The sequence below is a fragment of the Lactuca virosa genome, chromosome 8 (genome assembly GCF_052849685.1).
Source record: "Lactuca virosa cultivar CGN04683 chromosome 8, Lactuca_virosa_CGN04683_v6, whole genome shotgun sequence".
NCBI lineage: Eukaryota > Viridiplantae > Streptophyta > Magnoliopsida > Asterales > Asteraceae > Lactuca > Lactuca virosa.
In genome coordinates this window covers 19,718,465-19,746,031 of record NC_136433.1, presented here as the reverse complement: position 1 = coordinate 19,746,031, position 27,567 = coordinate 19,718,465, and the positions used below count along the sequence as shown (strand labels likewise).

The following is a 27,567-nucleotide window of genomic DNA, read 5'->3' as shown; positions in this document are numbered from 1 at the left end:
TGTAGATGCAGTTTCGCGCCCTTTATAGGGGTAAAAGTTTAAGTTATAGGTTTGGTGTAACGCCCGTAGATCCGGGCTAGTCAATTTAGAGACGATAAACGTCAAAAATGACTTTTTAATAGAAGATTATTTAGAATGAATAATATTAACTAAGTCATATTATATGTTACAAGGGTTCCGTACATATAAAGAACGCCGAAATCCGAGTTATAACGAAGAAGTTATGGCTCATCGAAGTTTTTCGGCAAAACCGGCACGGCACCGGGAGACGTAAATAGTGAATTTACGATGGAGGACTTTTTAGCCTTATAAATATAAACAAAAGCTATAGTATACGTTAAACCGAGAACGTACAAAAAAAACACCCAAATCTGACTTTGTATGAGGAAGTTATGAATTTTCTAAGATTTGGCATAACAGTGCACGACCCGAAACTCGAATTTTAGATCGAGCTGTTTTTGGCCTACGCGGCCTAAATGAGAGTTGAAGATCTCATTAATAGGAACTCAACGGTAAAAAGACAGACGAAAACGGAGTCCGTATGTAGAAGTTATGAATTTTACGCGGACATTTAACAGTATAATCACCTCGTACTATTAAATTTAAGATCGGTCGAGAATTAGCCGACGGAGTCAAAATGAAAGTTGTAGATCGTATTTTTACCTACGCGTGGATACAAAGAACGTCAAAAATGGAGCTCGTATGCGAAAGTTACGGGGTTTAGAAGTCGGCAGGGTGCTGCTGCAAAAGGGGTGACGTGGCACAATCTTGGTCATTGCTTTCTTCCCAAGGCATGCCACTAGATGGTGACATGTGGCACTAATTTCAGCCATATTTCACCCTATAAATACAATCCCTTCCACCCTCATTTCTTCAAACCTCCACCATTCTCTCTCTACTCTCTCTCTCTCTCTAAACCTCCCAAAACTCCCCTAGCGCTAGAAGAAAGCCCCGGAGCGCTCGACGGCTCCGAGAAGAAGAGCTTTCGGCTCGGAAGTTCTGCCCCTGCAGAACGCGGCTTCTATCCAAACCCCCTCGTATGTAAGATACGCCTACCTAATTTTTAATATAGTTTTTATTTAAATATAGTAACGTTATTAGGACCTTATAATAATTATTTGAGCTATTATTATGGGTTATATAAGTGTCGTTATAATATCTTTTTAACCACTCGCGGTACGGGGAATCCGGTTTGAAGGGCCGCCTGGGTTGTTGGATTTCAAAAGTGCTATATGCCAAAATGATCCTGCCCTCCGGTGTTTTATGTCTGGCCCCTGTCTGTACATAGTGGTTGGAAAATATTGTTTAAACGCTTATATAATAATAATAATAATAAGACTAATAATTAGTCACGGTAAATATTAGACTAAAATCTAGTGGTAATAATACTAGGTTTCGTCGGAGGAAATTATTTTAAAGTAAACGAAGCGTTGTCCGAGTACCGAGTCACCACCTTATCAAGTGAGTGCATGGTCCCTTTCATCTTACACATAAATATGAAGTATTTAATATAAATTATGTGCTGTGTGTGCATATTGTCTGAATACTTGCTGTCTATGCTGGGTGAAATATTTTTATACACATTTTAAATGATTTAAATTGTATATGTATTTTATATCTACAAAACGTGTTGGGTAAAACATGGGTAGATGTAATAGTTGTTGTGTGACCAAATAAAATAATGAGAGGCCTCGATATAGATGTTATTGATGATCCAGTCATCTAGCGGAGTATAGATGACGACCACGGACTATTCTAGACAGTCCAGTGGAACGCTAGCAGGCTCGCAACCTGTAGGTGTTTATTTGAACTGTGTGCTCACCAGCAGTACTCCATCCCCCACATGGTTGCCTTATTTGACATGAATTGCTGAGGAACCCCCGAAGCATGTGTTGTCGCCCCGATGAAAGTCCTTAGACTAGGTCCCTTGTGTTAGATGCTTTAGGGACGTAAAGTGAGGATAACGGGAACGGGTAATCGGGTTTGTTTGGTTTGATAAAGTTAATAAACTTATTTATTGTGGGTTGAAAAACCTATGTACTCACCAGGTTTCCCAACCTGACCCACTCAGTTTATTTATATCACAGGTGTTGATATGAAGTCACATTACACTGAGAGATTAAGGAGATATAAATCACTAGTGATAATGAATGTAAGTTCTGTTTATGCTTATGTTTCTGTATTGACGATGACATCCCAAATGTTTTAAAATGAATAAAAATACTTTTCTTCGGAAATGCTTTGATAACGTATTTATCATGTTTTACTGGGAACAAATTCCGCAACATTTTTATTAAAAGAGGTACTCTGATTTTTATAAAGCATAAACAAAATCGGTCTTTTCTGGCCCTGAAAATGGGGATGTCACATTTGGCGTGTGGCGCATGACATAAGAGTATGTAATCCTTGATAATGACAAGAATATTAGTAATGCCGATAAGGACTCAAACAAATGTATGAAAACGATTAGGGTCGAAGGAGGATTTGAAATTATAGGAAGGATTCATACAACAAAGTAGTGCGATGTTTGATCAGGCATGAAAATTTAAGGTTGAAGATTAGGCATGAAACATGTTAGTAATTTGGAAAGTGTAAGGTGGTGGTATACTTAAGAAGATCACTAGTGCATATGGGGGCCTCAAACTAAGACTTGCAAATTTTCGGCATAAGGGGGATGGTTTGAGCTTGAATTGAGATATTCGAAGCAAAGATGGTAGCGTAAGAATCACCAAAAGAGAAGATGCAGAATTAAAGAGATATCATAGGTTAAGTTTTAAGCTCCAGATGAAAACAGCCTAAAGCTAAAACCATGGTGTAGAAGGAAGGTCTAATATATCAGTTACAATAGTTTAAACCTCTGTTTCTCATCGGGAGTCATATCGGGGATGCTCCTTAATGGTATCCAAGTGATTGCTATTGGCGACTCATCTACCTCCTAATGTGATGCTCCAATTGTTAACCGTGTCGGTATCGAAATGCCTTAGGTTTGAGGCCCTCCTTCCACCTATCCGGGAGGAGGAAGAAACAATGTTCATAATAATGTCTGCAAAGCTACCTATATCGATGTATACATGGTGTAATGTGATGTTCCGTATCAAGCCTTGGATGACTAGTGGATCGTCGCCCTCCATCATGTGGGTCGTGGGTACCTAGGTGAGAACGACAGGCCTTGCACGCATCTTGAAATTCTATTTTTTCTATCATGGTTGTTTGACTGTCGTCTGCGGTGACGTATGGTTAATATTTATTGGGCCTAGTCGCTCGACTTTCCTCCCTCTCTGGTGTTTTTTCCTTCGAACTAGGAGCGTAAGCTTCGTGCGATTTCTACTAGGTTTCCTTTCAGTTTCTTCTCCTCAATTTCCCACTTCAACATGGAGCAGTTGGTAGTGTGTGAGATCTGCTCTTGTGGTATTCATAATACCTCGTATTTGAGCCTGCATTCTTCCCGGTGGGTTTGTATGTCACAATGTATATATCAGAAAGTCTTCCTCTCTGTTCTTCATTATGGAATGGTCTGAACCTCCTTGGTGGTCGTCCTCATTGTCCATAGTACCTGCTTCCACTATGGCCTTCTTGGTAGGCGCTGGGTTTGTGTTGTTGTTTTGTGTGTGGCTGACATCGCATTCAATTATGTTGTTTTGTGAGGCTTCTCTTTCTTCTTGTCGTAGGTAGCATTCCACTTTTTCTTTGAGCTCAATGCGTGTTTGGGGTTTCTTCCCCATTATCTTTTGATATAGGGGTCCTAGAAAGACCCCCCCCCCCCATGAATGCTCCTGCAATCAGGCCTTCGTCATGCCTTGGAACGTCCAAGGTGGAGTTTGTGAACCTTGTGAAGTAATCTTTGACCGATTCCCCTTCTTTTTGTTTACATCCTACGATGGAGTGAGAGTTTCCCTTGTATTTTCTTAGTTGCATGAAATTCATTAGGAAGAGGTATTTTAACCACCCAAAATCGTATATGCTCCCTAGTCGGATCATCTTGAACCACGTACCCGTGATGCCATCTAGGGTTGTTGAGAAGTATGTGCACCAAAAACGTTCATCGAGCTTTAGCAAAGTCATGGTCCATTGTTATGTGTCAATATGGCTACCGAGGTATGTGGTGCCATTGTAGGTATTCAGGTGGGTTAGTTTCGCTGTGTTTGTAATCTTATCGTCGAGTAGCTCTTTCGCGAAGGGAGATTAGGTTGTGGTTGTAATATCACATATGGTTGTATATGAATGGCGTTATATGTTGAGAGGTGCGTCTGTATTGGGTTGTATAACTTTTGTTGTTGGTTTGGCTGTGGGAAAGAGAAGGTAGGCATCTGGCTTGCTAACGACAACATCATATATTGGTATGGTGAAGGAAACAGGTTAGTTGGGTGGTGATCGGAGATGATAAATTTTGGCTACCGTTGGTCGTAACCACCGCTGGGCTAGAGCCGTTGTGCCAATTATGGGAGGTCTAATAGAGGTCGTTCTCTCAATCAAAAATAACCTCAAAAACCACTAGATAGCTAGGGTAAGTAAGGGTCGAATCCATCTTAATTCCTAAACTACTTGAAATTAGAATGATTAGCGAATTTAACAATACACTATCTTAGTTGCAATATCCTACAACGTTCCTGGAAGTAACCCTAATGGTTTAGTCTTCCATAACAATAAAAAAGCACACAAATTGAATAAAAACAATGGAATTCATACTAAAATTCATAAACAAACTTGAAATCATAAAACTAATAAAGTCTAACGACCAATCTGGAGTTTGATGGAATCGATGACGATTCACCGGTTGAACGATCTTCAAACGTTGAATGATAATGAATTTGATGATCTTCAAAAACCACTAGATAGCTAGGGTAAATAGGTGCTGAAAAACTGATTTTCGGAGCTGTTTTCCTCGTCGACGTGATAGTGGGTGTCTTAGACGTCATATAGGACGTCTGGGCGTCCTTCGGGACGTTTTACATGCCTTCTGTTGTCCTTGATTTGCACTTGAAAATGGCCAAAAACGTGTAGGCGTCCTAGCAGGCGTTTTAGACACTTTCTAGGACGTCTCTCATATTTGTTGCCCCTTTTTGGTGATGAAAACGGTAGAATCAGTAAAAACGCGAAACATGAAATTTGTAGGAAATTATGTCTAGTTTCCAGAACTTCTTCATTCATGTCAATCGGAGCTCTAGACATTGAGATATTATCAAAACATTGAAGAGTGGTCAAATTTCTCAGCACCATTTTTCTTCATTCTTTTAGCAATTCGTCTCCCATGCTTGTTAGCTTCATTTTGCTCATTTTTCTTGCAAGTTCCACCCAATTTTAGTACTACATATTGACCTGCATATAAAGTTTAACAACTCATCAAAGTAGTGCCATTCTTGGGCAATTACACATCAATTCAACATATTTAGTACAATTTATTATGTTATAAATGTAGACCGATCAAACCTCCCCAACTTTATTCCAAACTCGTCCCGAGGTTGGCCTGAAATAATCAGCGTAGGCTTACTCCCTAATCCTAAGAAAAACTCAATGGAATCACGAATTCCGTACATTTCATCAAAATATTTTCAATAAGCATAATATACTGATTTTGGGGATTATTAGTTGTTTATCCAGACTTTTAAACAAAATACATGTTATGCTTATTTTACTTTGTTGTTTGAAACCCTTCACTTTTTGAACCCTTTCCAATAATCAACCTCATGAGTAATCAGTTGAAATCATTGCCAAAGTCCCGTTTTCAAGGGTCACTAACATAGTTAGCGCGGTCGGTAACACTTAATGGACCAACCCATACACTCCCGCTATCGAGGGGACACATATTGTTTCACACAATGTCTTCAACTTGAATTTTTCTTCATATTTATCTTGATTGTGCATTCTTCAAGTTCTTTGATGGCTTCATCGGATTTGATCATATTTGTATTTGACTTGAGCTTGAATATATATACTTTGAAGTTCTTCAATGTCTTCTGATGCTTTTTGGTTGTGTGAAAACCCTAATAGTCCCCCCTAACCCTAAAGGCGGAGGAATAAGTAAGACCAAGTACTCAGAGCATGATGACACCTATTGTTCGGTTGGGTCCTCAATTGAAAGATCGTAGGCTCAAGCCAAAAACCTTCATTTTTCAAACACATGGGTATTTCACATAACAATTTTTAAATAAATATAAATATTTTCAAACCGGCTGAGCAACCCACAAAATCAATATTAAATAGATATTATGACTCGATGTACGAAACTCCTATCATTTTCCATCTTGATGAGTTACATTCAAGATATAGAGATGCTACTAACTCATCACATATTTCATGGTGACCAACTCGGAAAAATAAGATAATAAAAAAAAATTAAGATAACATTCATTTATCCCAAAATGATTACCTAATAAAAATCATCAAAACTAATAAAAATAATACAAATGAGGAGGACGACACACCTGATGGTACCGGTGGTAGAATAGGTTTTGATTATTGAAAAGCTTCACTAACTTGAGGCATTTTCATAATATTCCGGTATGCCCGAACGAAAACCGAAAAAAATTATGATTCTTTTTTTTTAATTTGTCACTTTTTCTTCAATCTTCAGTTTTCTAATTGTGTACACCCCTCCCCAACTTTTAGTCTTGCATCATCCTCGATGCATCCAAAGACAAATTCCTAAAATAATAACAAAAAAAAACTACAAGCACACAACTCAAATCAAATAAAAATAAACTACACTAACTAGCCCTCAATTTCGCCGGGGTCCATGATTGCACTTGGCACATGCAACAAGGTTTTTAAACCCCTAGGTTATCCCTAGTGGACGAGTGAAGTCTCGTGAGGGTTTGCAGTGAACTTACCCACAAAGTTCCAAAATTTCCAAGTTTAACGCCATTAGCGGGACAGGTTACCTCAACCGATGTCTATGGAGGATCATATGTTAGCTGACTTCCTTGAAAGCCAACCGTGAGGTCGCTCACCTTACTTTGAGGAACCGGATCATGTGGCAAGCCTTTTTTGGCCTTGTGTAAATCAACTATTTTACGTTTAATCCTTCCACAATGATGCTTAAACCTTGTTTTGAAGAGCCATGCATCTTTCCATCTAGTAAACTTCTTTGATCGATGTTTGATATCATGTAACACTTTCATTTTTGATTTTTGAGAGTGCATGTAATCATGCTTCTTATTCCCTAATCTTCTTTTCTTGTGTTGACTCATGCAATCATCTAGTGCTTTTGACCTGCTACATGATAAAATTTTCTCCAAATTGTGGGTGGTGCCATAGAGCATATTTTCGGTATGCTCATAGACATAATCATGAATAGTATTGATTACAAACAAGTCATCAATGATTGGAGAATCATTAGTAGGTCCAAATAATATGAGTCTCAGTTTATGGATTACAAAGATCACATTTATCGCACCTTCATGGCAACTAATATGAGCATATATAGTTTTCAAAAAAGGACGATTAATGATTATACTTGGTGGTTTGTATTTGGCCAATATTTTAGAATCTATCAGAAGAAGTTTTTGGTCGGTTTTTTAAAAGTTGTTGGGTAGGGGGTGGTATTAGCCTCCACAAACCCCTCCCCAACCTTGGACGCTTCTAACTCATGAAACTAATCATTAGACTTTTCCAATTCAGTTACAGCTTCTTTGATTTCAAACATCTTGTGGGTATCATTATCATTTAAAGGTGCAGCATCCTCCACCACAACCTCAAGTTCGGGTGGTGTAGGATTATGCACAATCTTATCATTGCATAGAAAACTAACCTCATTTACTTGGGTAGTGTCCAAAGGTTTGCCCGGTGGTTGTTGCTCTAGCTGCTACATTATTTGTTTTAGTTGATCTTCAATCTCCAAAATTGATTTGGAGTTGTCTTCTTCTTTGTTGAAGGTTTCATTCAATATGTCCAACATTTGATCCAACTTCTTGCTAAATGAAGATTCATCTGATTCTTGGTCCTCCATAAAACAAGGTGATTCATGGTGTTGACTTTGAGTTGAATCGTTAGTCCACCAACAATCATCGTCATATGGATCATCACATGTATTATAATTATATGACTCATAGTAGAGATCATTATAATATTGATATTGGTCTGAATTTTCTCTCTCCCACCACATGTCTTGATTCATGTAAGTATATTCTTTCACTCACCACTGTCCCTACAAAAAAAGAGTGAAGATTCTGAACTAAAAATAAAACAAAACAAAAAATAAAAAAAATGTAATGACTACTTCAACACAATAGTTTAAGCGCACAATCTCCCCGGCAACGGCACCAAATTTTGATCGTGGTCGTTGTTTCAATAAAAAATAACCTCAAAAACCACTAGATAGCTAGGGTAAGTAAGTGTCGAATCCACGAGGAGTTTGTGGTCAAACTTTGTGCTATAATAGTCAATGAAAAAGAACTAATACTTGCAATTGTCACGAATTCAAATTAAACTAAAATAAACTAAATAACTAGAGACTTCATGTTGCAAAAGGTTGTAAAAAAATACTATGAATGAGAAAACAAGGTACTTCCGTTTCAGTTGTTTAGATGGTTGGACAAACATGTTTTCTTCCCTTAAATTCCAATTTAATTACTTATACATAATTAAGGTTGACTCACATTCAATATATAATTATGGGCACACAAAATGTTGATCCAACTAATTGTCTTACTCCCTATGTCTAACTGGATTAGGAACAACTAGTGGTTTGGCGATAATGTGTCTTACGATTACATATTACAATGTTGAGCATTTAATACTACAAGTTTAGAATAATGTATGTGGATTCTACTAGCCATCTTAATTCCTAAACTACTTGAAATCAGAATGATTAGCGAATTTAACAATACACTATCTTAGTTGCAATATCCTACAACGTTCCTGGAAGTAACCCTAATGGTTTAGTCTTCCATAACAATCAAAAAGCACACAAATTGAATAAAAACAATGGAATTCATACTAAAATTCATAAACAAACTTGAAATCATAAAACTAATAAAGTCTAATGATCAATCTGGAGTTTGATGGAATTGATAACGATTCACCGGTTGAACGATCTTCAAATGTTGAATGATAATAAATTTGATGATTTGTAGCCTCGAATTCAGAAATTGATGATCAAAAACGCATTTGGAGAAGGTTTGAAAGTGTTTGGAACCCTCGAAAACTGTGGAAAATTGCAGGGGAGAAGTCCTCTTTCGATTAGGGTTAAATCTCCTTTAAATAGGTGCTGAAAAACTGATTTTCTGAGCTGTTTTCCGCGTCGACGTCATAGTGGGCGTCTTAGACGTCATATAGGACGTCTGGGCGTCCTTCGGGATGTTTTACATGCCTTCTGTCGTCCTTGATTTGCACTTGAAAATGGCCTAAAATGTGTAGGCGTTTTAGACGCGTTCTAGGACGTCCCTCATCTTTGTTGCCCCTTTTTGGTGATGAAAACGGTAGAATTAGTAAAAACGCAAAACATGAAAGTTGTAGGAAATTATGTCTAGTTTCCAGAACTTTTTCATTCATGTCAATCGGAGCTCTAGATATTGAGATATGATCAAAACATTGAAGAGTGGTCAAATTTCTCAGCATCATTTTTCTTCATTCTTTTAGCAATTCGTCTCCCATGCTTGTTAGCTTCATTTTGCTCATTTTTCTTGCAGGTTCCACCCACTTTTAGTACTACATATTGACTTGCATATAAAGTTCAACAACTCATCAAAGTAGTGCCATTCTTGGGCAATTACACATCAATTCAACATATTTAGTACAATTTATTATGTTATAAATGTAGACCGATCAAGGTCTCACGAGGGGAGCTGTAGTACAATTTCATTGCGGCCAGACTGGTCATTTCAGTAGGGATTGTCTCGGGGGATCGTGGTCGATTTGTTTTCTCTATAACCAGGTGAGCCACAGGAAGGCCAACTATATGAGATTGACGAGTAGAGCGGTGTGGGCACCTGCTCAAGCTACACTGAGGATTTCATTGGAGAAGCAAGGGTGAGCTCTAAGCTTTGTAGATCCAGATTTTGCACTTCATCAACTATCTCCAGAAGGTATAAAGCTTGTATCTTGATGTTCCTTTTGTTAGATCTAATTAGTTCATAGGTTTTTATGCTTTTGTCCCATAATCTTGGTCCTTGTAAGTATGAGTTACTCCAGACCATTTAAATTCCTCCTTCTGATGCTTTTGAGGATATAGAGTCATAACATGAGAGTTTGGGCACTCTCATCTATCCATGCATGAGTTCTTGAGCAAAAGGTGTCAATATGGACTTAGAGTTTGGTTGTGTGTTCTTCTTGTCCATGTAAAGGGATAAAGCCAAAGACTTTATCCATTAAGACATTCATTTAGATCAGATCTAGGATTTTGAGAGTTTGACTTGCTACATTAAGGGCTTAATAGAAGTTTTTAGGATCAAGGGCTCTACGAAGGGCATAGCCTAGGTATGCAGGGCGTAGCCTAGGTACGCAGGCGTAGCTCTACGCTGGGCATAAGTGAACTGAGGGTTGACCATTGACCAGTTTGACTTTTGGTCAACCATGTTGGGACTTAGTATGGGAAGGACAAAATGGTCTTTTGCCGAAATGAGGTTTAATTGTGAGCGTAGACCTTTCGTCGTCCAGTTATTTCCTTGATGGTTAATTAGGGTTTTATTGTGGTTATGTTTAGCTAGGGGAGGCTTGGTATCGTATGCTCGAGTGGGTGGTTTATCTTGTCTTCAGGGTTGAGGTGAGTCTTCTCACTGTACTCGTGGGTCGAAGGCACCAATGCCGACCTAGTGGATTGTGTTATGTAGGATGCTAGTTGTCTTTGTGATACTTGCATGGAAGACCGTGGGGGTATCCCGTGGCATTTGTATGAAAGACCATGGAGGTAGCCTATGTCACTTATGTGTAAGACCTTGGGGTAGCCAAGGCACCGCAAGGGAAAACCATGGGGGCAGACCATGACAATGGTATGAAAGAACATGTGGGTAGCCCATGACACTTGTATGCAAGACCATGGGGATAGCACGTGGCAATGTATGCATGGTATGTGGTATTTAGGGGAACTTACTAAGCTTTGTGGTTACGATTTGTGATTTAACATTTTTTAGGTACTTCCAATTTCAAAAGGAAGGGCTCGGCTTGACTGCACCGCATCCCCTGATGGCTTTTTCTGCATTGGTTACTTTTGAGATACCCTGATGTTTGAAAAATACACTTTTACTTTATTTGGTTTTGGCACAATTGGTTGTACGACTCGATGTTTAAAATGAAAATTTTTATTGACATTTTTGGGACGTTACAGGTAGGTTGCTCGTATTTGTAGCGGTTGAGGCCGATGGTGTCACTAGTGTGAGAACTCGTTCTAATGACGCCATCGGCCACACTAGGCTTCTCGGTGTTTCGCTACTTTCGCTGGTGTTTTCGTTCGTCATATTCGAGGTCGAGTGATGTATGGTTTTTCATATTGATTGTCACACACCGGACGACGCCAAATGATGTGACCGATTTCTCCAACTCCGGAAGCTTGAGATGACTGCAGTAACGGAAGACCTGGTAAGATCACGACATAAAGAGAGCCATCAGCCGTTTTTTGGGAGGTGATCCCAGAAGAATGCTCCGATGATCAAGTTAGTGGTCTGAGGTGTTGAGTATAATGAGAGAATTGAGAGTGAGAGTGAATGGTCCTCCCTTTTCCGGCGGACGGAGGAGACCTTTTAGATTGAGATTTCCCTGCCAGTTCGTACGATAAAGAAGGGCGTCCGACTCGACAAGATCGGGTGCGCTGATTGGGCAATCGTGCTTTTCGTCGTGTCAGACCTTGTGATTGGCTCATGTAGTAATTCTCTGAGCTTACCCTTTGTCGCTTAGAGCCGTTAGGTTTGTTGTATATGTTATGGAGTCTTGCCCTGCGTGAGCTCCTTCTGCTGGGCGGACGTTGGCGGGCGCGAGACTCTTTGACATGGCTGTTGCCGGGAGTCCCTAGTCGCACTAGTGGCCGGCCAAGAACCTTGGCGTGGCTGGGACGTGGCACTTGGCCAGCGCCAAGGGGTACGTTATCACTATCTTTCTGGTAATACTGGCAAATAGATTTGGCAGTGAGATAAATGTACTGATTTGGACTCAACTTTTTATATATGCTATCGAGAACATATGGAAGATGTCGATCGTTTATTTTTGCAGTGTTGGAGGGATTTGACTTCTTCAGAATTTGCCTCTATTTCTAATTTGTTTATGAGGGCTGATTCGTAAAATTTGAGTCATTTGAAATGTGGGATGATCGCAATGTGCATGAAGGTTATTTGTGTTGTCGGGTTACCGTAATAAAATTTTCATTGGTGCCAATAAGTATTGAAAGGAGAAACTTTTGAATTCATTATAGCGTTCTCTTAATTTTTTTTGGTTTTGCCATATAAACGCTAAGGTCAAATTGAATTTGGTTCCGTGGTTACGAAATCGAATTATGGCCCTAAATTTGTCACTGTTCCTTTTTTTGCTAGTTTCTAGCTACCTTCTAATCAAAATTATGTTTTTAAAAAATGTTTTATCTAAATGATTCTGCGATGCATGTTTACCATTTTATGTATTCTTTTATTGCATATAAAGGAGAATTATAGAATAGAATAAACACATATTGATGAAGGAGAATCAAATGTATTGATTCCCTCCAAAAGCAAAACTACCGGAGCCAAAGAGCACCAACAAAAGGAAAGCAGATAAGGAAAATGCTATACACACATTATATTCCATAAGAATAACACGTACTTCCATAATCTACCAACTTCAGAACTTCTTGCTTTTATATTCATTCTTAAACACTTGTTATTCTTGCTTTTATATTCATATACACTTGTTAATAAGACTTAAAAATCATAATTGAATATAACAAATTCATACGAGGAAAGTCGTTCTTTTGTTGATACAATACTGATAATAAAATTTTGAAGTTTTAAGTTCCAATTAACCCATACCTTTATATTATTTTGCATGAGTTCTTACATCTACAATAAGTCTAGTTATGTAATGTCACAAGTCAAAAACAAATCTTAGTGATAAAGCAAATTAGTTCATATTGAACAATGAACAACTATTTTTATAAAAATTATATTTTCGGCCCCAAATAAAAGATTGAAGCTCCGCCAATGCTCCTCGATATATTCCTTTCTTGAGGCATTCAACTTTGAACTTATACCCTTAGTTTTTGGCTTGTTGACAACTAGGAGCTTGGGTATGTGCGGCGTGTGATGATGTACCATTGGCATCTAACCAAACTTGCTATATACAGATGCATGAAATCAAACCATAAAATTTTACAATTATTAAATCAATATATATATATATATATATATATATATATATATATATATATATATATATATATATATAAAAGGTTCGGATCAGGTAGGAACCCAATATATATAAGGTTCGGATCATGTAGGAACCCAAAAATTGGTAGGAACCGCGATAAATATTCTCCACCAATCATTTCGTCAAGGGCACAAACATCAAACTCATTTACTTGGTCGTGACGCGTTTGCACGCGGTGCACGTGCATGAAACGTAATACGGACTTGAGAGAATAATCATACGCGACAAACGTCCATGGAACGTCATTTAAATGAGTTTTCCTTTTCTTTTTCATTTATTTTGGTTTTATTATTATTATTTTTTATTTTCATTAAAAAAATTCAAATTTTTTTTCTTAAATAGATATATGCTCGGTTTTAATGTTTTTATATATATATATATATATATATTTTTTCGTTTTTTTATATTTTTTTTCGTTTTTTTTAAAATTATTTTTTTTCGTGTTTTTTTTAATATCTTTACTACATACTTGAAGATAGTAGGGTTTTTTATTTTTATTTTTATTTCTTTTATTTTTTAAACTAAATATCGGTTTGAGTTTTTTATGTTTAACAATTATAAAATTTTAAATACGAAGAATATTAAGGATCATAATATTTCCATTCATATTTTTAATGAATCATATTATTTTTGGATCATAAATTTTTAAATCATAGTATTTTGAATCATAACAATATTATGCATCATATATTTTTGGATCATTTTAAATTAGATCATAATATATTGAATTAAATAAAGTTTTTGTTCAATAAAACATTTGGATCATTATAATTTTTGAATCATTTAATTTTGAATCATAAAAAATATAATAACTAAGGATCATTAAATATTTGAATCAATATATTTTTAGATCATAACAAGTTAATGATCATAAATATATTGAATCATAATATTTTTGAATCATAAATATTTTGAATCATCTCTATTTGGATCATATTATGTTTAACATTTTTTAAAAAACTTTTAATCTTTTAAAATCAAGTTTAGTATCTAAAACGCCTTATTTTCTTAAAAAAATCTTTTTACAAAGTCATTAGAATAGTGATTAGAAGTATTCCTTAAATTTTTATAAATTTTGGAGAATTTTTTTTGGGTTTTTTTAATAAATATAAAAAATAATTTTTTTTTCAAATTTTTGTGATAGTGCTGATTTTGTAGAGAATTAAATTTTAAGAACTTTAATTTTTTCAAATTTTTTTTCAAAGAAAAAAAAATTATGGCCGAAAAACTAAGCAGGTGGAAAAAAACTCACTAGCCAATAAAGGCTTGACACTTGTCATGTTGAGGGGGGGTGGGTGGGTAGGGGCACATGTCAGTTCCTAGAAAGGCCACATGGCAAAAATTTTCCATTTCTTTTAATCTTTTTGCTTTTGTCACTCGTACCCTCCAAACAATTAACCTTTCCCAGAAATTATCAAAATCTCGCAATTAATTACAAAAATGCATTCATCTTGCAAGATTTTGACGATAAATAAAATTAACTCCTGGTCATTTATTTTTTCAATCTTAAGGCCAAAAATAGTCATCGCGGTTCCTACCATTTTTTGAATTCTTACTTGATCCTACTTCTCTCTCTTTCTCTCTCTCTCTCTCTCTATATATATATATATATATATATATATATATATATATATATATATATATATATATATATAGGGCTAAGTTATAATGTGGATGGACAATTAACATGTGGACGTGTGGAAAGTGCGATTCTATGAGAATTACTAAGAAAATAAATTGTTTAGTAATGCGAATACGTTCAACCTTACAAAAATATCGTCATTTCCATGCATTCTCACTAATTCTTATTCATTTTTGTTCTCACAAATCGTTTTTCACTCATTATCATTCTGACAGAATACGACTCAATAAACATTCCGACAACATTCTCACAGAATGAGAATAATAATAATAAGTCTATAATAACCTTATAGACGATTTAATTAGCGAGAAAGTGTGATAATGACAATAGTTATGTAAGATTGAACGTATTCATACTATTAAACAACATATTTTCTTTGTCATTCTCACAGAATAGCATTGTCCACACGTCCATACAATAGATGTTCATCCACATTTGAACCTAGCTCTCTCTCTCTCTCTCTCTCTCTCTCTCTCTATATATATATATATATATATATATATATATATATATATATATATATATATATATATATATATATATAGTTAAGATCAAATAAGAAGGAAATTTTTGGTAGGAAGGTAAGAAGTTTTTTTTCTACATATTTTTTTCGCGAACAAACAAAATGAATCATTAGATGATTAATTTGTAAGATGATTCACAAGAAAAAATTCTCAAAAAAACATCTCGATGATTCATTTATACAATGATTTTGTTGTTATTCACTAAAATTGTCATAAAAGTGAATTTTTTCTTAATTTACTTAAAAATGAATCATAAAGATGTTTTTTTGGGAATTTTTTCTTGTGAATCATCTTACAAATGAATCATCTAGTGATTCATTTTTTTTGTTCGTCAAAAAAATATGTAGAAAAAAAACTTCTTACCTTCCTACCAAAAAAAATTTCTTACCGGATCTATATATATATATATATATATATATATATATATATATATATATATATATATATATAGGTTAATGTGTTTCTTACATTTATTGTGTGCTAGAATACACCAATAGAAATTTAGTAAATTAAATAATTATTTAATTAAATAAAGATAGATATTAAATGATTTCTATAACTGTATATATATATATATATATATATATATATATATATATATATATATATATATATTAAAGGATATCCATAATTATAATTCTCTTTTTTTGAAAACTAATTAAAATTCATCATTAATGTCAGAAATAACATTCTTTGAGAATGAATTCGCATCTAGGTTTTTATGTGTGAGTTTTTTTTTTTTTTTTGTTTCAGAACCCACTCACTTAAAATACAGTAAAGTTGCATAGAATATGAAGAACGAGAGTGTATTCTACTAGAATACACTCTCATTCTTCTGAATACAAATTAGTTTTGAAAGAATATTATTGTTAACATTAATAACGAATTTACTTAGTTTCTAAAAAAATGAATTATAAGTATGAATATCATTTAATATGCATATAATTTTTTTAAATTTTTATTGGTGCATTCTAATACACAATAGATATGAGAAACATTTGAACCTCTTTTTTTTTTTCTCTCTCTCTATATATATATATATATATATATATATATATATATATATATATATATATATATATATATATATATATATTGATTTAATAATTGCAAAATTTTACGAGAATTCTATAATTTGTTGCGTAGGTTAAATGTTTGAAAGACATAAAAGGCAAAGGAAGAAAGGAAAAAAAAAGAAAAAATAAATAAATAAATTCACCCGCCATTACGACACATGTTCCATCCAAGACCCACCCTTTTGTGCCAAGTGTCTACCCTTTAGTAGCCGGTAGGTTTTTTTTAATATACTTAGTTTTTTTAGTCATAATTTATTTTTATCTCTGTAAAATAACTGAAAAAACCAAAATTCAACGAATTTAATTTCTACAAATTGAAGAGTAACTAGATGGGAATCATGCGTGCCCGTTGGCGCTGAGTCATTTTAATTTTTTGTGAAACACCTCCAATTGAGTTCTGTAAAGTAATAAGTAAAAACAAAACACATAAATATTCAAGAAACCGATGTAGGAAAATGCTCAAAATAGCAGTGAGTTGAAGAAGGAGAATTAAACTTACTGTCCATGTTAAAAGAAGGCTGAGTTGTGCCCTTTCCTTCCCAATATTCACCAACTAACAAAAGAACAATGCATGATATGTAGAATGTTGACCAGTCAAATTCCAGCCCCATGATGATAAACCTTGATCTGTATATTTTTTGGAATATAAACAAACAAATATATTATTACTTATGAAGGAAAATATGTTAAACACAAGAAAAGAGCAAAAGGGGTTTAAGAGTTGGAATTTATCCCCTTACCCTATCCCTTCGTGTTGAGCAGGGGATAAAACTGATGCGCATTGCCAACTGTTCTTCATTTAGTTTCATGTTTGCCTAAAAAATTAAATATTTAATTAAAAACTTTATATAAAAATGTCTCAGATTTAATCAAATGTGTAACATATATTTGTTACTAAACATGTATTTGTAATAGTCTAGCTCCATAAAGATGTCTTCCTTGCTCTTCAAACAAAGATTGTGGGATTTCAACTTGAATCATCTGGACACAAGTTTCAATAAATTATTTTGATTAAACAAAAAAGAAAAAAGAAAAAAGTAAATTACAACTTTAGTCCCTGCGGTTTGTCAAAAGGTACGATTTTCATCTAGATGTTTCATTTGTTGCACAAGCAGTATCTAAACTCTAAAGCGAGTCTTTATTGCATAACTTCACAGAGCATCCATTAAATCAATGGAAAATTACCATTTTACCCCTGTCTAAATACCTTTCGAAGCTGATCAGGTATTGCATTATCTGTTGCTTGATCTTTAGCTGTTTGCTCAAGTTCCACAAACCTCTCCAACAATGACTTCCTAACCAAAAAAACATAAGTAAACAACATTTAGTCAAAAGCACGAATGAAATTGTGTAAAAAGTCAAAACATGATTAATAGACAAAGTTAATAACCTGATCGATAGTGGTGTATCCAGTAAGAAGCTTATCAGCAATGTAGTCATTCATCTCTGGTAATTCTCTATAGAAGAGTTCTTTACATTCAACCTAGTGATACATTTGCAAGAAAATTAATATTTGTGTAAATTATTAACAAAATTTGTAAGAGGAGGGGGCTTACAGTAAATTGACAAGGAAGGCCACGTAGATCTTCTTGTTTCCATGAATCTGGAAATGTAAGTGGGAAAGATTTTGTTTCACCTCCTTGAATTCTAATTATGGCATCAAGAAAACCAGAAATAATTCTATCTTCATCTTCTGCATCAAATTGGAAACCTGCAAATCCAACCAAACATTATAATGGAATGTAATGACTCATTCCATTCTTCTTTGGCTTGCTGGTGATCGGCGAAACCGCTTTTGATATTCTGGAGCGACAGTTTCCCTGCTTCAATCTGGTTGATGAGGGCTTGGAGGACGTCTCCATTGATGGATGGAAAGTGAATGAAAAGTGCAAAATGTTGCTGAATATCCATATTCCATCAAAAATCATGAATTTAGTCAAAAAAATAAAATAAAAAACATTACATGTAACAAATTTTGCAACATAAAAGTTATTAAATTGCAATGCATGTATCTGTTTCTACCGGTATACAAAATGTAATAGGAAACAAAAACTTCGAACACCATTCCCTGTAAAATGGAAATATACTTACCTGTTTCTACCAACTACCAACACCATTCCCTGCCAAAATAAATAAATAACATTCTTGAATCTTCAAGGGGTAAATTAGTAAATATATAACTGAGTTTTAGAAAATAATAATTGGAAAAGACAGAATTCTTAGACTTTCTCTATTAAGTTTAAGTCTTTCTTATCGTATTAAGAAAAATAGAAAGAATCATATATTGGAGAACTTACCGGCTGAGTTGGATGTTATACAATTTGTGCTTTTGTGGATACATTTTTAACTTTTGCAGCAACATGGTCCTGCAGTTGTTTAGGGATGAAATGATTATAGGATTATTTGCTTCAATTGCTTTGAAATACACATCCAAACAACCCCAACTCAATCTTTAATATGAACTCATTTGTAGACAATAATGGATCCCTAAAACAGAAACGAAGCTTTCTCGTTAAGGTCTAACACCAAACTATAATCAAATTTGCCAGATTTTGCCTTTTTCATCAATGTCCCCAAATATTCATCATTTTCTCAAATATTTTATAAGCATCATCTGGAAAAACTAAGGATAAAACACCATATATTGCAAAATGACCTATTGAAAAGAAACAATAATCACTTATCTTAACAAAGTTTAGCTTACCTCTTTCGTTCCTTACCAAGTAGGCTCATATGCTCCTTAAGAAGCCTAATCCCTTTGTTGATTTTCTAGGCTCTCTACTTAAAAACCCAAAATTTGGAAACTACCATCTCATAGCAAAACATAGTAAATGTGAATCTGTAAAAAGAATATTTTAGTGCTTATTTTAACTTAAAGTTGGCATAAAATTCATAAAAAGGTTACAATTTAGAATGTTTATCACATAACGCGGATTTACACAAATCAATGAGACGAATGGATCCTTTCGAGCTACTATATGCGAAAGTGCTACAATGAATAGAAATGAAATTCAACACATGTAATCACGTCTTCCATAAAAGAATTCACAAAAAAATAGTATAAATAATATCAGTTTCAATAGACTGTAGATTAAATTAATTTTTATGTTAATTGTGGCCCTGTATAGCTAAATCCTCTTCCTGGGGTATTCCTACTTTGACCTTTATTCAAATGAAACTCTTTAAAGATCTATCATTTTCAGTTCAAACTGAGTGCTGAAGTATGGATAGAAGAGCTCACCTTGATATCTGGTACTGTTTAAAGAACGCCACCGCTGCACTTGCCGGTGGTAGGCACCGTAACCATCGACGGCTGCAGTCATAATTTTTTTGTTCCCGTAATCTGACAACAACATAGAGGAATTGATTATGCCTTCTGGGTTACATGTTTGTCAACCTGAAACATGATTAAATAGAAAAAAATGAACAACAGTGAATAGAAAGGAATAAGAATTCAATTTTCATAATCAAATTGAAAAATTAAGGTAAAAACACCAGTAAACGTATATGATCAATTTGAAGTTTGAGAAACTTGATTTGATAGGTGTTGGTTGAGACCAGAGTAACTAACATTTTAAATCAAATCATTCTAAGGATTTGAATTCTAACCTTTCCACATTCCATCAAAGTTTTGTCAGGAAGGAACCATTAACTAATATTCAATAGAGGGGCATTATTGTCATTTCCTGCTTATTTGCTTTCCCAGGTATTAGCAGAACTTTTTCCAAACTGAAACACAAAAAATAGAGTGAATGCTTACCTCCTCTATTCATAAAATAAGCAGCAATGAAAGTAGAAGGTAAAATTGAAGCAGATATCGAAGAAGCACGACACAGGAAAACAAACCCAATTCCATATGAGCACAAAACCCCTGCCACCGCCTCCTTTGCGACCCATTCTGAAAGGAAGAAAGAATCAAAGTCCATTATGGCGCAAAAGCAATCGTGCAACAGAGGAGTTAAACCAGAGAATGAAAAATAAAAAAAAAACGGATATACAAATATCATGTGTAAAGGCACCCAACAGTCACCCAAATCGATTCACTTTGAAATCCCAGATGAAATACGCCTCTAAAATGCAAACATAATAAAAACGTAAACCCAGTTGTCCAAATTCAATGTAATAACCGAAAAACAGAATCCGATATCATAACAATCTTAAAATTCCAGAGAATCGACATACCATAGCTCAATTTGATGTGTGTGTGTCTTTTTTTTTTCTGAAATTCGAACTACAATCGATCTCAATCGAACCTCCACTGTAGAAATTGAGAAGTTTGCCAGTCCATGTATATGTTTGGAACTAAAATCCATCAACATCTTGATATATTACCTGAATAGAACACGCGATGACCGACGATGGCTAGGAAGACGGTGATTCAGATCTCGCGTGCTTCTTCCCCATCGGACTGTTGGCACTGTTTCACACTGAACCATAGTCGAATAGAAAAATCCTCCGTGTCGATCTATTCCCTCTATGTAGGGTGGAAACCTAAGCAGACAAACCTAAAAAACAAAAAACAAAGGCCGAATAAGAGAAGAACAGATAATTGCAACAAAGGGACGAACCGATTTTTCTTCAATCAAAGTAAGAACGACAAAAGGATTTTTCTTCAATGAAAGAGAGAATCACAAAGGGAAATTAGAAGAGAACGTCTAGAAAATGTTTAAGCCGGTGGAAAAGATAAAGCTTACCCAATTTTGAAGGCGGTGTGAATAAAAAAATATAAGCTTTTAAAACACAAAGCGTATGTGGCGAAAGTAGGAAAGGAAGGAAAAAAAGGGCACAAATGAGAAATGCAAAAGTTTCTTGTTCACCACCATTTTAGCAAACAATAGTATATATATATATATATATATATATATATATATATATATATATATATATATATATATATATATATATATACAGTGTTGTAAAACTCGCCGAGTTAGCCGATTACTCCTCTGAGTACTCGTTACTCGGCCCTTAACCGAGGCGAGTTATAGAATCTCGAGTACTCCCCGATCGGTCCTTACTGAACTGAGCAGTGTTGTAAAATTCGGTTAACTCGGTGATTAATATGTATAATATACTTAATGATGTATTATTTAACACACACATGTGATTATTACTACATATATATATATATATATATATATATATATATATATATATATATATATATATATCTTTAATTTTCGGTAATTATTCACGAAGTGAGACCATTATGTGTTTTTCAGCTTTTGTGTATTCACATGTATCTAGTTTTGTTATATATTTCAATCAACTTATGATTTTGACATATATAATTTTCCTAAAAATATTTCTACATGAATTACCAAATCTGAGTACTCCCTGAGTATTCCTAAGTACTCCCGAGTACTCGGTAGTGGGTAGTCGGCCGAACAGGTACCGAGTAATAAGTTCTACAAACTTTTATATATATATATATATATATATATATATATATATATATATATATATATATATATATATATATATATATATATAAATACGATTTTAGAAATACCCTTAATTTTTCATGATTTTTTTCAAAAAGTTCGCGCGTGTGTATATATATATATATATATATATATATATATATATATATATATATATATATATATATATATATATATAAACTTTTTGAAAAAAATCATGAAAAATTAAGGCTATTTCTATTCACTATACTATGAACTTTTTGAAAAAAAAATAGAATAGTTACCAAAGTTTGTTTTAAAAGGTTACAAATTAAAAAAATAATAACATTGCAGATAATATGATTTAAAATCAGATGATTCAAAATGTGTATGATTCAAAATATATATGATTGAATATGTTTATGATTCGTAATTTGTTGTGATCCAAAAATATTTTGATCCAAATATTTTATGATCGTTAATAGTATATCTTTTATGATTCAAAATTAAAAGATTCAAAAATTATAATGATTCAAAATTTGGTATGAGTAAAAACTTTATTTAATTGAATATAGTATGATCTAAAATCGTATTATTAAAAAAATGATATGATCCAATATACTATGATTGAAAATGATACGATCCAAATGATATGATTCAAAATTTTATGATCCATAAATAATATGATCTGAAAATATTATAATGCTTAGTATCTTTATGATTCGAAACTTTTATAATCGTTGAATATTAAAAACTCGAATTGATATTTAAATAAAAAAAATTAAAAAAGAAACAGAAGTAGCTGCTAATATGTATTAAAAACATTTAAAAAATGAAAAACAAAATGAAAAATAATAATAATAATAATAAACGAAACAAGTTATATACGACTTCTAATGATATGAAAAATAAGGTGGAAAGAATATTTCCCTTAGTATCTTTAGCATATAAAATGGAATATTAGAATTCAGGCCACATCACTTTAGATGATCTTTCTATATATCTTTTGATTCTTCTCGGGAGTTGAAAGATTAAAATAAATTGATAAATTTATAGGATACCTCTCCCTCACCCAACGTCTTCAAAACCATTAATTTAAGTGTTCATTTCTTCCTAGTTCCTACCGTGACATTTATACTTATTAGACTTCTAATGATATCCTATGCATTATCGTTGGTATAATTAACTCCTTTTAAAACATATACCGTTATATATACTCTAATAAATAAATGGTTTTTGACACTTGTCACACTCTCATTTAATTTGTCAAATGTTATTTTGTGGTTATTTTGAATTAATTTTTTTCCACATGTCATCTACTCTAATAAATGAATGATTTTTTTGAGACTTGTCACACTCTTATTTAATTTGTCAAATGTCATTTTATGGTTATTTTGAATTTTTTTTTTCCGCATGTCATTTTATAAGTTTTTTCTATTTTTTTTTAAATTTCACATAATATTTTAATGTAATAATTACAATAAATATAGTAATAAATGGATATCAATGTCATTAATTAACTTATTTTTTAATTTCAAAATTCTCAAAATTAAAGCCCATTAGTTTTTTTGGTTATTTATTTAAATTATTTATTGAAATTTAAAAGATAAAAAACATTTCTTTTATAATAATTCATTATTTTTTTATTTTCTTATAAATTCAAAGTGTTCAAGTATTTAGACTTATATATATATATATATATATATATATATATATGGTTAGATTATTTTGTTTTTACTAACTATTGTGTGCCAGAATGCACAGATCTGGATCATCGGATGGAATATAATCAAATGTCATGATCTGAGGGTCTATGATAGTAGAACAGGATAACATGTACCATATAATCACACAAATTTCAGCATAAGGGCATTTTAATTAATTAACCTATATTAAAAAAGGAAATTTTCGGATTTTTAGGGATGATTAATTCCTTTATTTTTTAAAAATTTGAATATTTTAAATTAATTCAAATTTAAAAATCCGATTTTATTCTGTCAGAATGATAGAATGCAAACCATAAACTAGTAAATATATTTTTCGATTTTATTCTGTCAGAATGACAGAATGTCAACCATAAACTAGTAAATATATTCTGAAAGAATACACAAATCAATTCTTGAACTAATAATATAACAAATAATTACATTGTATGATTGTGATTCATTGAATAATAACAACATTCTGAAAAAAAAAATTTTAAAAAAACATCAAAATCTAACGAAAACACTAATCTATTCTGAAAGAATATTATTTTTAAGCAACACTTTATACATTGTAGTATAACATATTCTGGTATAATACACTCTCGTTCTATATGTTTTCTTCCTTCTCCACATCAACGTTAGCCTCTTCAAAACCTAAATCCACAAAGAAAAGATAATCAAGTTCCAAAAATTAAACAATTCAATACATTCTAATAGAATACAGCAATAAATATTCTTACAGAATAAACTATTCTTGCAGAATGGTTTTGAATATTCTTAAAGAATTTGTAACATTAAAAAAATCATTTGTTGGGGATTGAATGATTCAACTCCACTAATATAAAACACAAACCCTGAATTCTTTCAAAATCGCTATTTTACACTTGTTTATTGTTTTTTACATTCTAAATCAAAACTGAATGACATTGATACTTCCATGAAAACAAGCCTTGAACAAGCTATATTTACAGACTTCAAAAACATATTACAGCTTTATTCTCCAATGGAGAAAGAAAAACACCCCTACATGGCGTGTTTATTAACAGGCTATTCACAAATATCATACAAATCAATCATATGCAACTCCATTCACAACATTCTATGTAGAAAAAGAATCAATGAATAATAACAAAGACTTACATGTGCATCAGATTTACTCATGCCTCAAAGCTCCCAATAATGCTGCTTTGTAAAGGCCTCATATTCACATGAATGTTCTCCTTGATAAAATTCCTCAACTCAATAAGATTTTCACTTGGGTCTTTTGGGAAGTCCTGATTTGATTGAATTTTCGTGTTCCTTTTCCTGTCAAATGAATTAAACCCAAACACTCATTTGGGTTCTACCGATCACTGCCAAACATCTAAAAAAACTGAGATACCTTCTGCGTTTGACCTTTAATCACCGAACAATCTATCATCCAACCTTTCTTTTCCTTCCGTCGATCCTTGCTGCCAAATCGTTCCCACCTGATGTCGCTGAAGTCCTGATTTGATTGAAACGATTCATCAAAAATGGAAGCTAGCAAGTAAAGATTAGCAAAAAGTGAGAAAAATCATATAATGTACCTTTTCCCAGTTCGGATTCAAGATTACATCCATGGTGATTGTACCTTCCAGGATTAAAATCAAGAAGATGAAGATAAGGTGGAGACGTGAGGACCTTTGATAGAGCAGCGATGGTGGGGATCGTATTCATAAACTGAGATACCTTCTGCGTTTGACCTCTAATCATCGAACAATCTATCCTCCAACCTTTATTTTCCTTCTATCGATCCTTGCTGCCAAATCGTTCCCACCTGATGTCGCTGAAGTCCTTATTTGATTGAAACGATTCATCAAAAACGGAAGCTAGCAAGTAAATATTGTGGAGGGGGAGGAGCTATTTCGATTGGAGAAAGGATGCAAAGAGGAACACAAGCCCTAGGTTGAAACAGAGTGGTCGTTCGATGCAGACGAAAAAGAGGGTGATATCTAGGGTTTTAAACTGATTTCCATTATTTAAAGGAGGCATTAAATGATTTATTATTTTTACCATAATTAGATATTCTAAGTTTACCATTATACCCTTTTTTAATTTATTTAATGATTTATTATTTCCTGAAATCTCATTGGTGCATACATGCACACAATAGTTGGTAAAAACATTTGAACCTAGCTCTCTCTCTCTCTCTATATATATATATATATATATATATATATATATATATATATATATATATATATATATATATATATATATATATATATATATATATATTAAGTTAACCCATGTAAATTACATGGGTCTCACAACTAGTTGAATAATATGAGTAACTTAATGATTAAGGTTCTATCTTTTTATTATTTATTTCGTATGTTTTTCCATTTAAGTAAATGTAGCACAAAAGATATTAAGTTTACATCAAAATTTTAATTTAATATTATGTTTTTTTGTCTCAAATTTGACACTATATTTTCGAAGTTGTTATAATTCAGATTACTTGACCGGTCAACTAGGCTACCTGCTGACGTGACATGATAACGTGTCAGCTTTGATGACGTGACATGTTGACGTGTCAAAATCGTTTTTTTTTCTCACAGAAGACATTAAGTTTCACTTTTTCCAATGTTGACACTAGGTTTAATTTTTTTTTTAATTTTGACACTGTAACACCGTAAATTTTCAAACAAAAATTTCATTTTTCAAAACCACATAAATCTCAATATCACATTCCAAAATCACAATTGTCAAAACACAAGTTTATAAATTGTTTGATAAATCCAGGATCCACAAAACATAAACTCCATCTTGTGTGTATACAATCAAGCCGACGCCTTCCCGTGATCCTGAGAAGTACCTGAAACACATATCACATAACACGGTAAGCAGAAAGCTTAGTGAGTTCCCCAAAATACCACACACATCTCATTAGCCTCTCATGGGTATACTCGAATAAGACCCTCCGGTCAATGTGTCTTAGTGGAACCCTCTCGTCCCACAACTCGGGTGGACCCTCCGGTCCTAACTCAGTAAGCTCAGAATAATACACAACATAAATCATAAAGACATAATGCAGGATATCACAATACTCAATATAAGCATACAAGAACCTCCGGTCACACATAGTTACCACTCAAGGTAAGTATAGTAAGAAGACTCACCTCGTAAGCAAGCAAATGAATCTTATACACGAATCACCGATCTAGCCTCCACCTAACACATATGATAATTATCTCTAATTAACACTCCAATCGCAACTATAAATAAACCAAAGGCTATTCTCTCTCTCTCTCTCTCTCTCTCTAACTCTTGGAATGGGTAAAAGACCATTCTACCCCTCCATGGTCTCAATAATCCCTGTCTTGATCAAACCTTAAAGTCAACTGAAGTCAACACTCGAGTCAATAGTCCATGTTGACCCGACTCGTCAAGTGCACCTATGTGACTCGTCGAGTCTCCTTGTTCCTTCAGAAAAATCACAAAAACCAAACCTTACTCGTCGAGTTGTCTCATCAACTCGCCGAGTTACTCATGTCCGGACTCATCGGGGAAAACCCTAGCCGACTCGTCGAGTCAGCTCATTGACTCGGCGAGTCCATTCGGTCTATATTCTCATTCAGATGTTTAAAGGCAGATCTACAACTCCAAACTCTAGATCTAGTATCCCAAGGCTCGAATGTCACGCAAAGCTGTGAGCTTTTGCGTTCATGCATGGCATATTAGGCTCATAATGCCAATACAAACTCCAACAAGGGTTAAATTCACAAAAGCTTGTCTCTTTCTCAATAAAGTACAGATCTTTGGGCTCTCACGTCCTCCTACAGTCTAGATCTGAGGTTTCAACCTCATGATATGCTCAAATAACTCATTGTCAAAAGATGGATGGGAGAAAACCCTAAAAACCTCCCTAAA

At 33.7% G+C, this 27,567-nt stretch overlaps 1 protein-coding gene and 1 long non-coding RNA gene across 3 annotated transcripts; both read right to left on the bottom strand.

Annotated features, from left to right (window-relative positions):
• Nucleotides 1-17,070: 17,070 nt before the first annotated feature.
• Nucleotides 17,071-18,933, bottom strand: LOC145134957 (trigger factor-like protein TIG, Chloroplastic). The gene is made up of 7 exons (XM_079069757.1): nucleotides 18,863-18,933; nucleotides 18,122-18,685; nucleotides 17,956-18,048; nucleotides 17,773-17,860; nucleotides 17,466-17,546; nucleotides 17,306-17,380; nucleotides 17,071-17,192 (listed from the first exon to the last, which is right to left on the bottom strand). Exons 3-7 carry the CDS (start codon nucleotides 18,003-18,005, stop codon nucleotides 17,160-17,162), a joined length of 327 nt encoding a protein of 108 aa, XP_078925883.1. The 5' UTR covers nucleotides 18,006-18,048; nucleotides 18,122-18,685; nucleotides 18,863-18,933; the 3' UTR covers nucleotides 17,071-17,159.
• Nucleotides 18,934-19,810: 877 nt separating this feature from the next.
• Nucleotides 19,811-20,657, bottom strand: LOC145128700 (uncharacterized). Of its 2 annotated transcripts, XR_013717059.1 has the most exons (4): nucleotides 20,564-20,637; nucleotides 20,412-20,463; nucleotides 20,175-20,294; nucleotides 19,811-19,962 (listed from the first exon to the last, which is right to left on the bottom strand). It is a non-coding gene; the product is annotated as an uncharacterized LOC145128700 (long non-coding RNA). The 2 variants fall into 2 exon arrangements; XR_013717058.1 differs by having other exon boundaries at nucleotides 20,412-20,657.
• Between the last annotated feature and the right edge of the window lie 6,910 nt (nucleotides 20,658-27,567).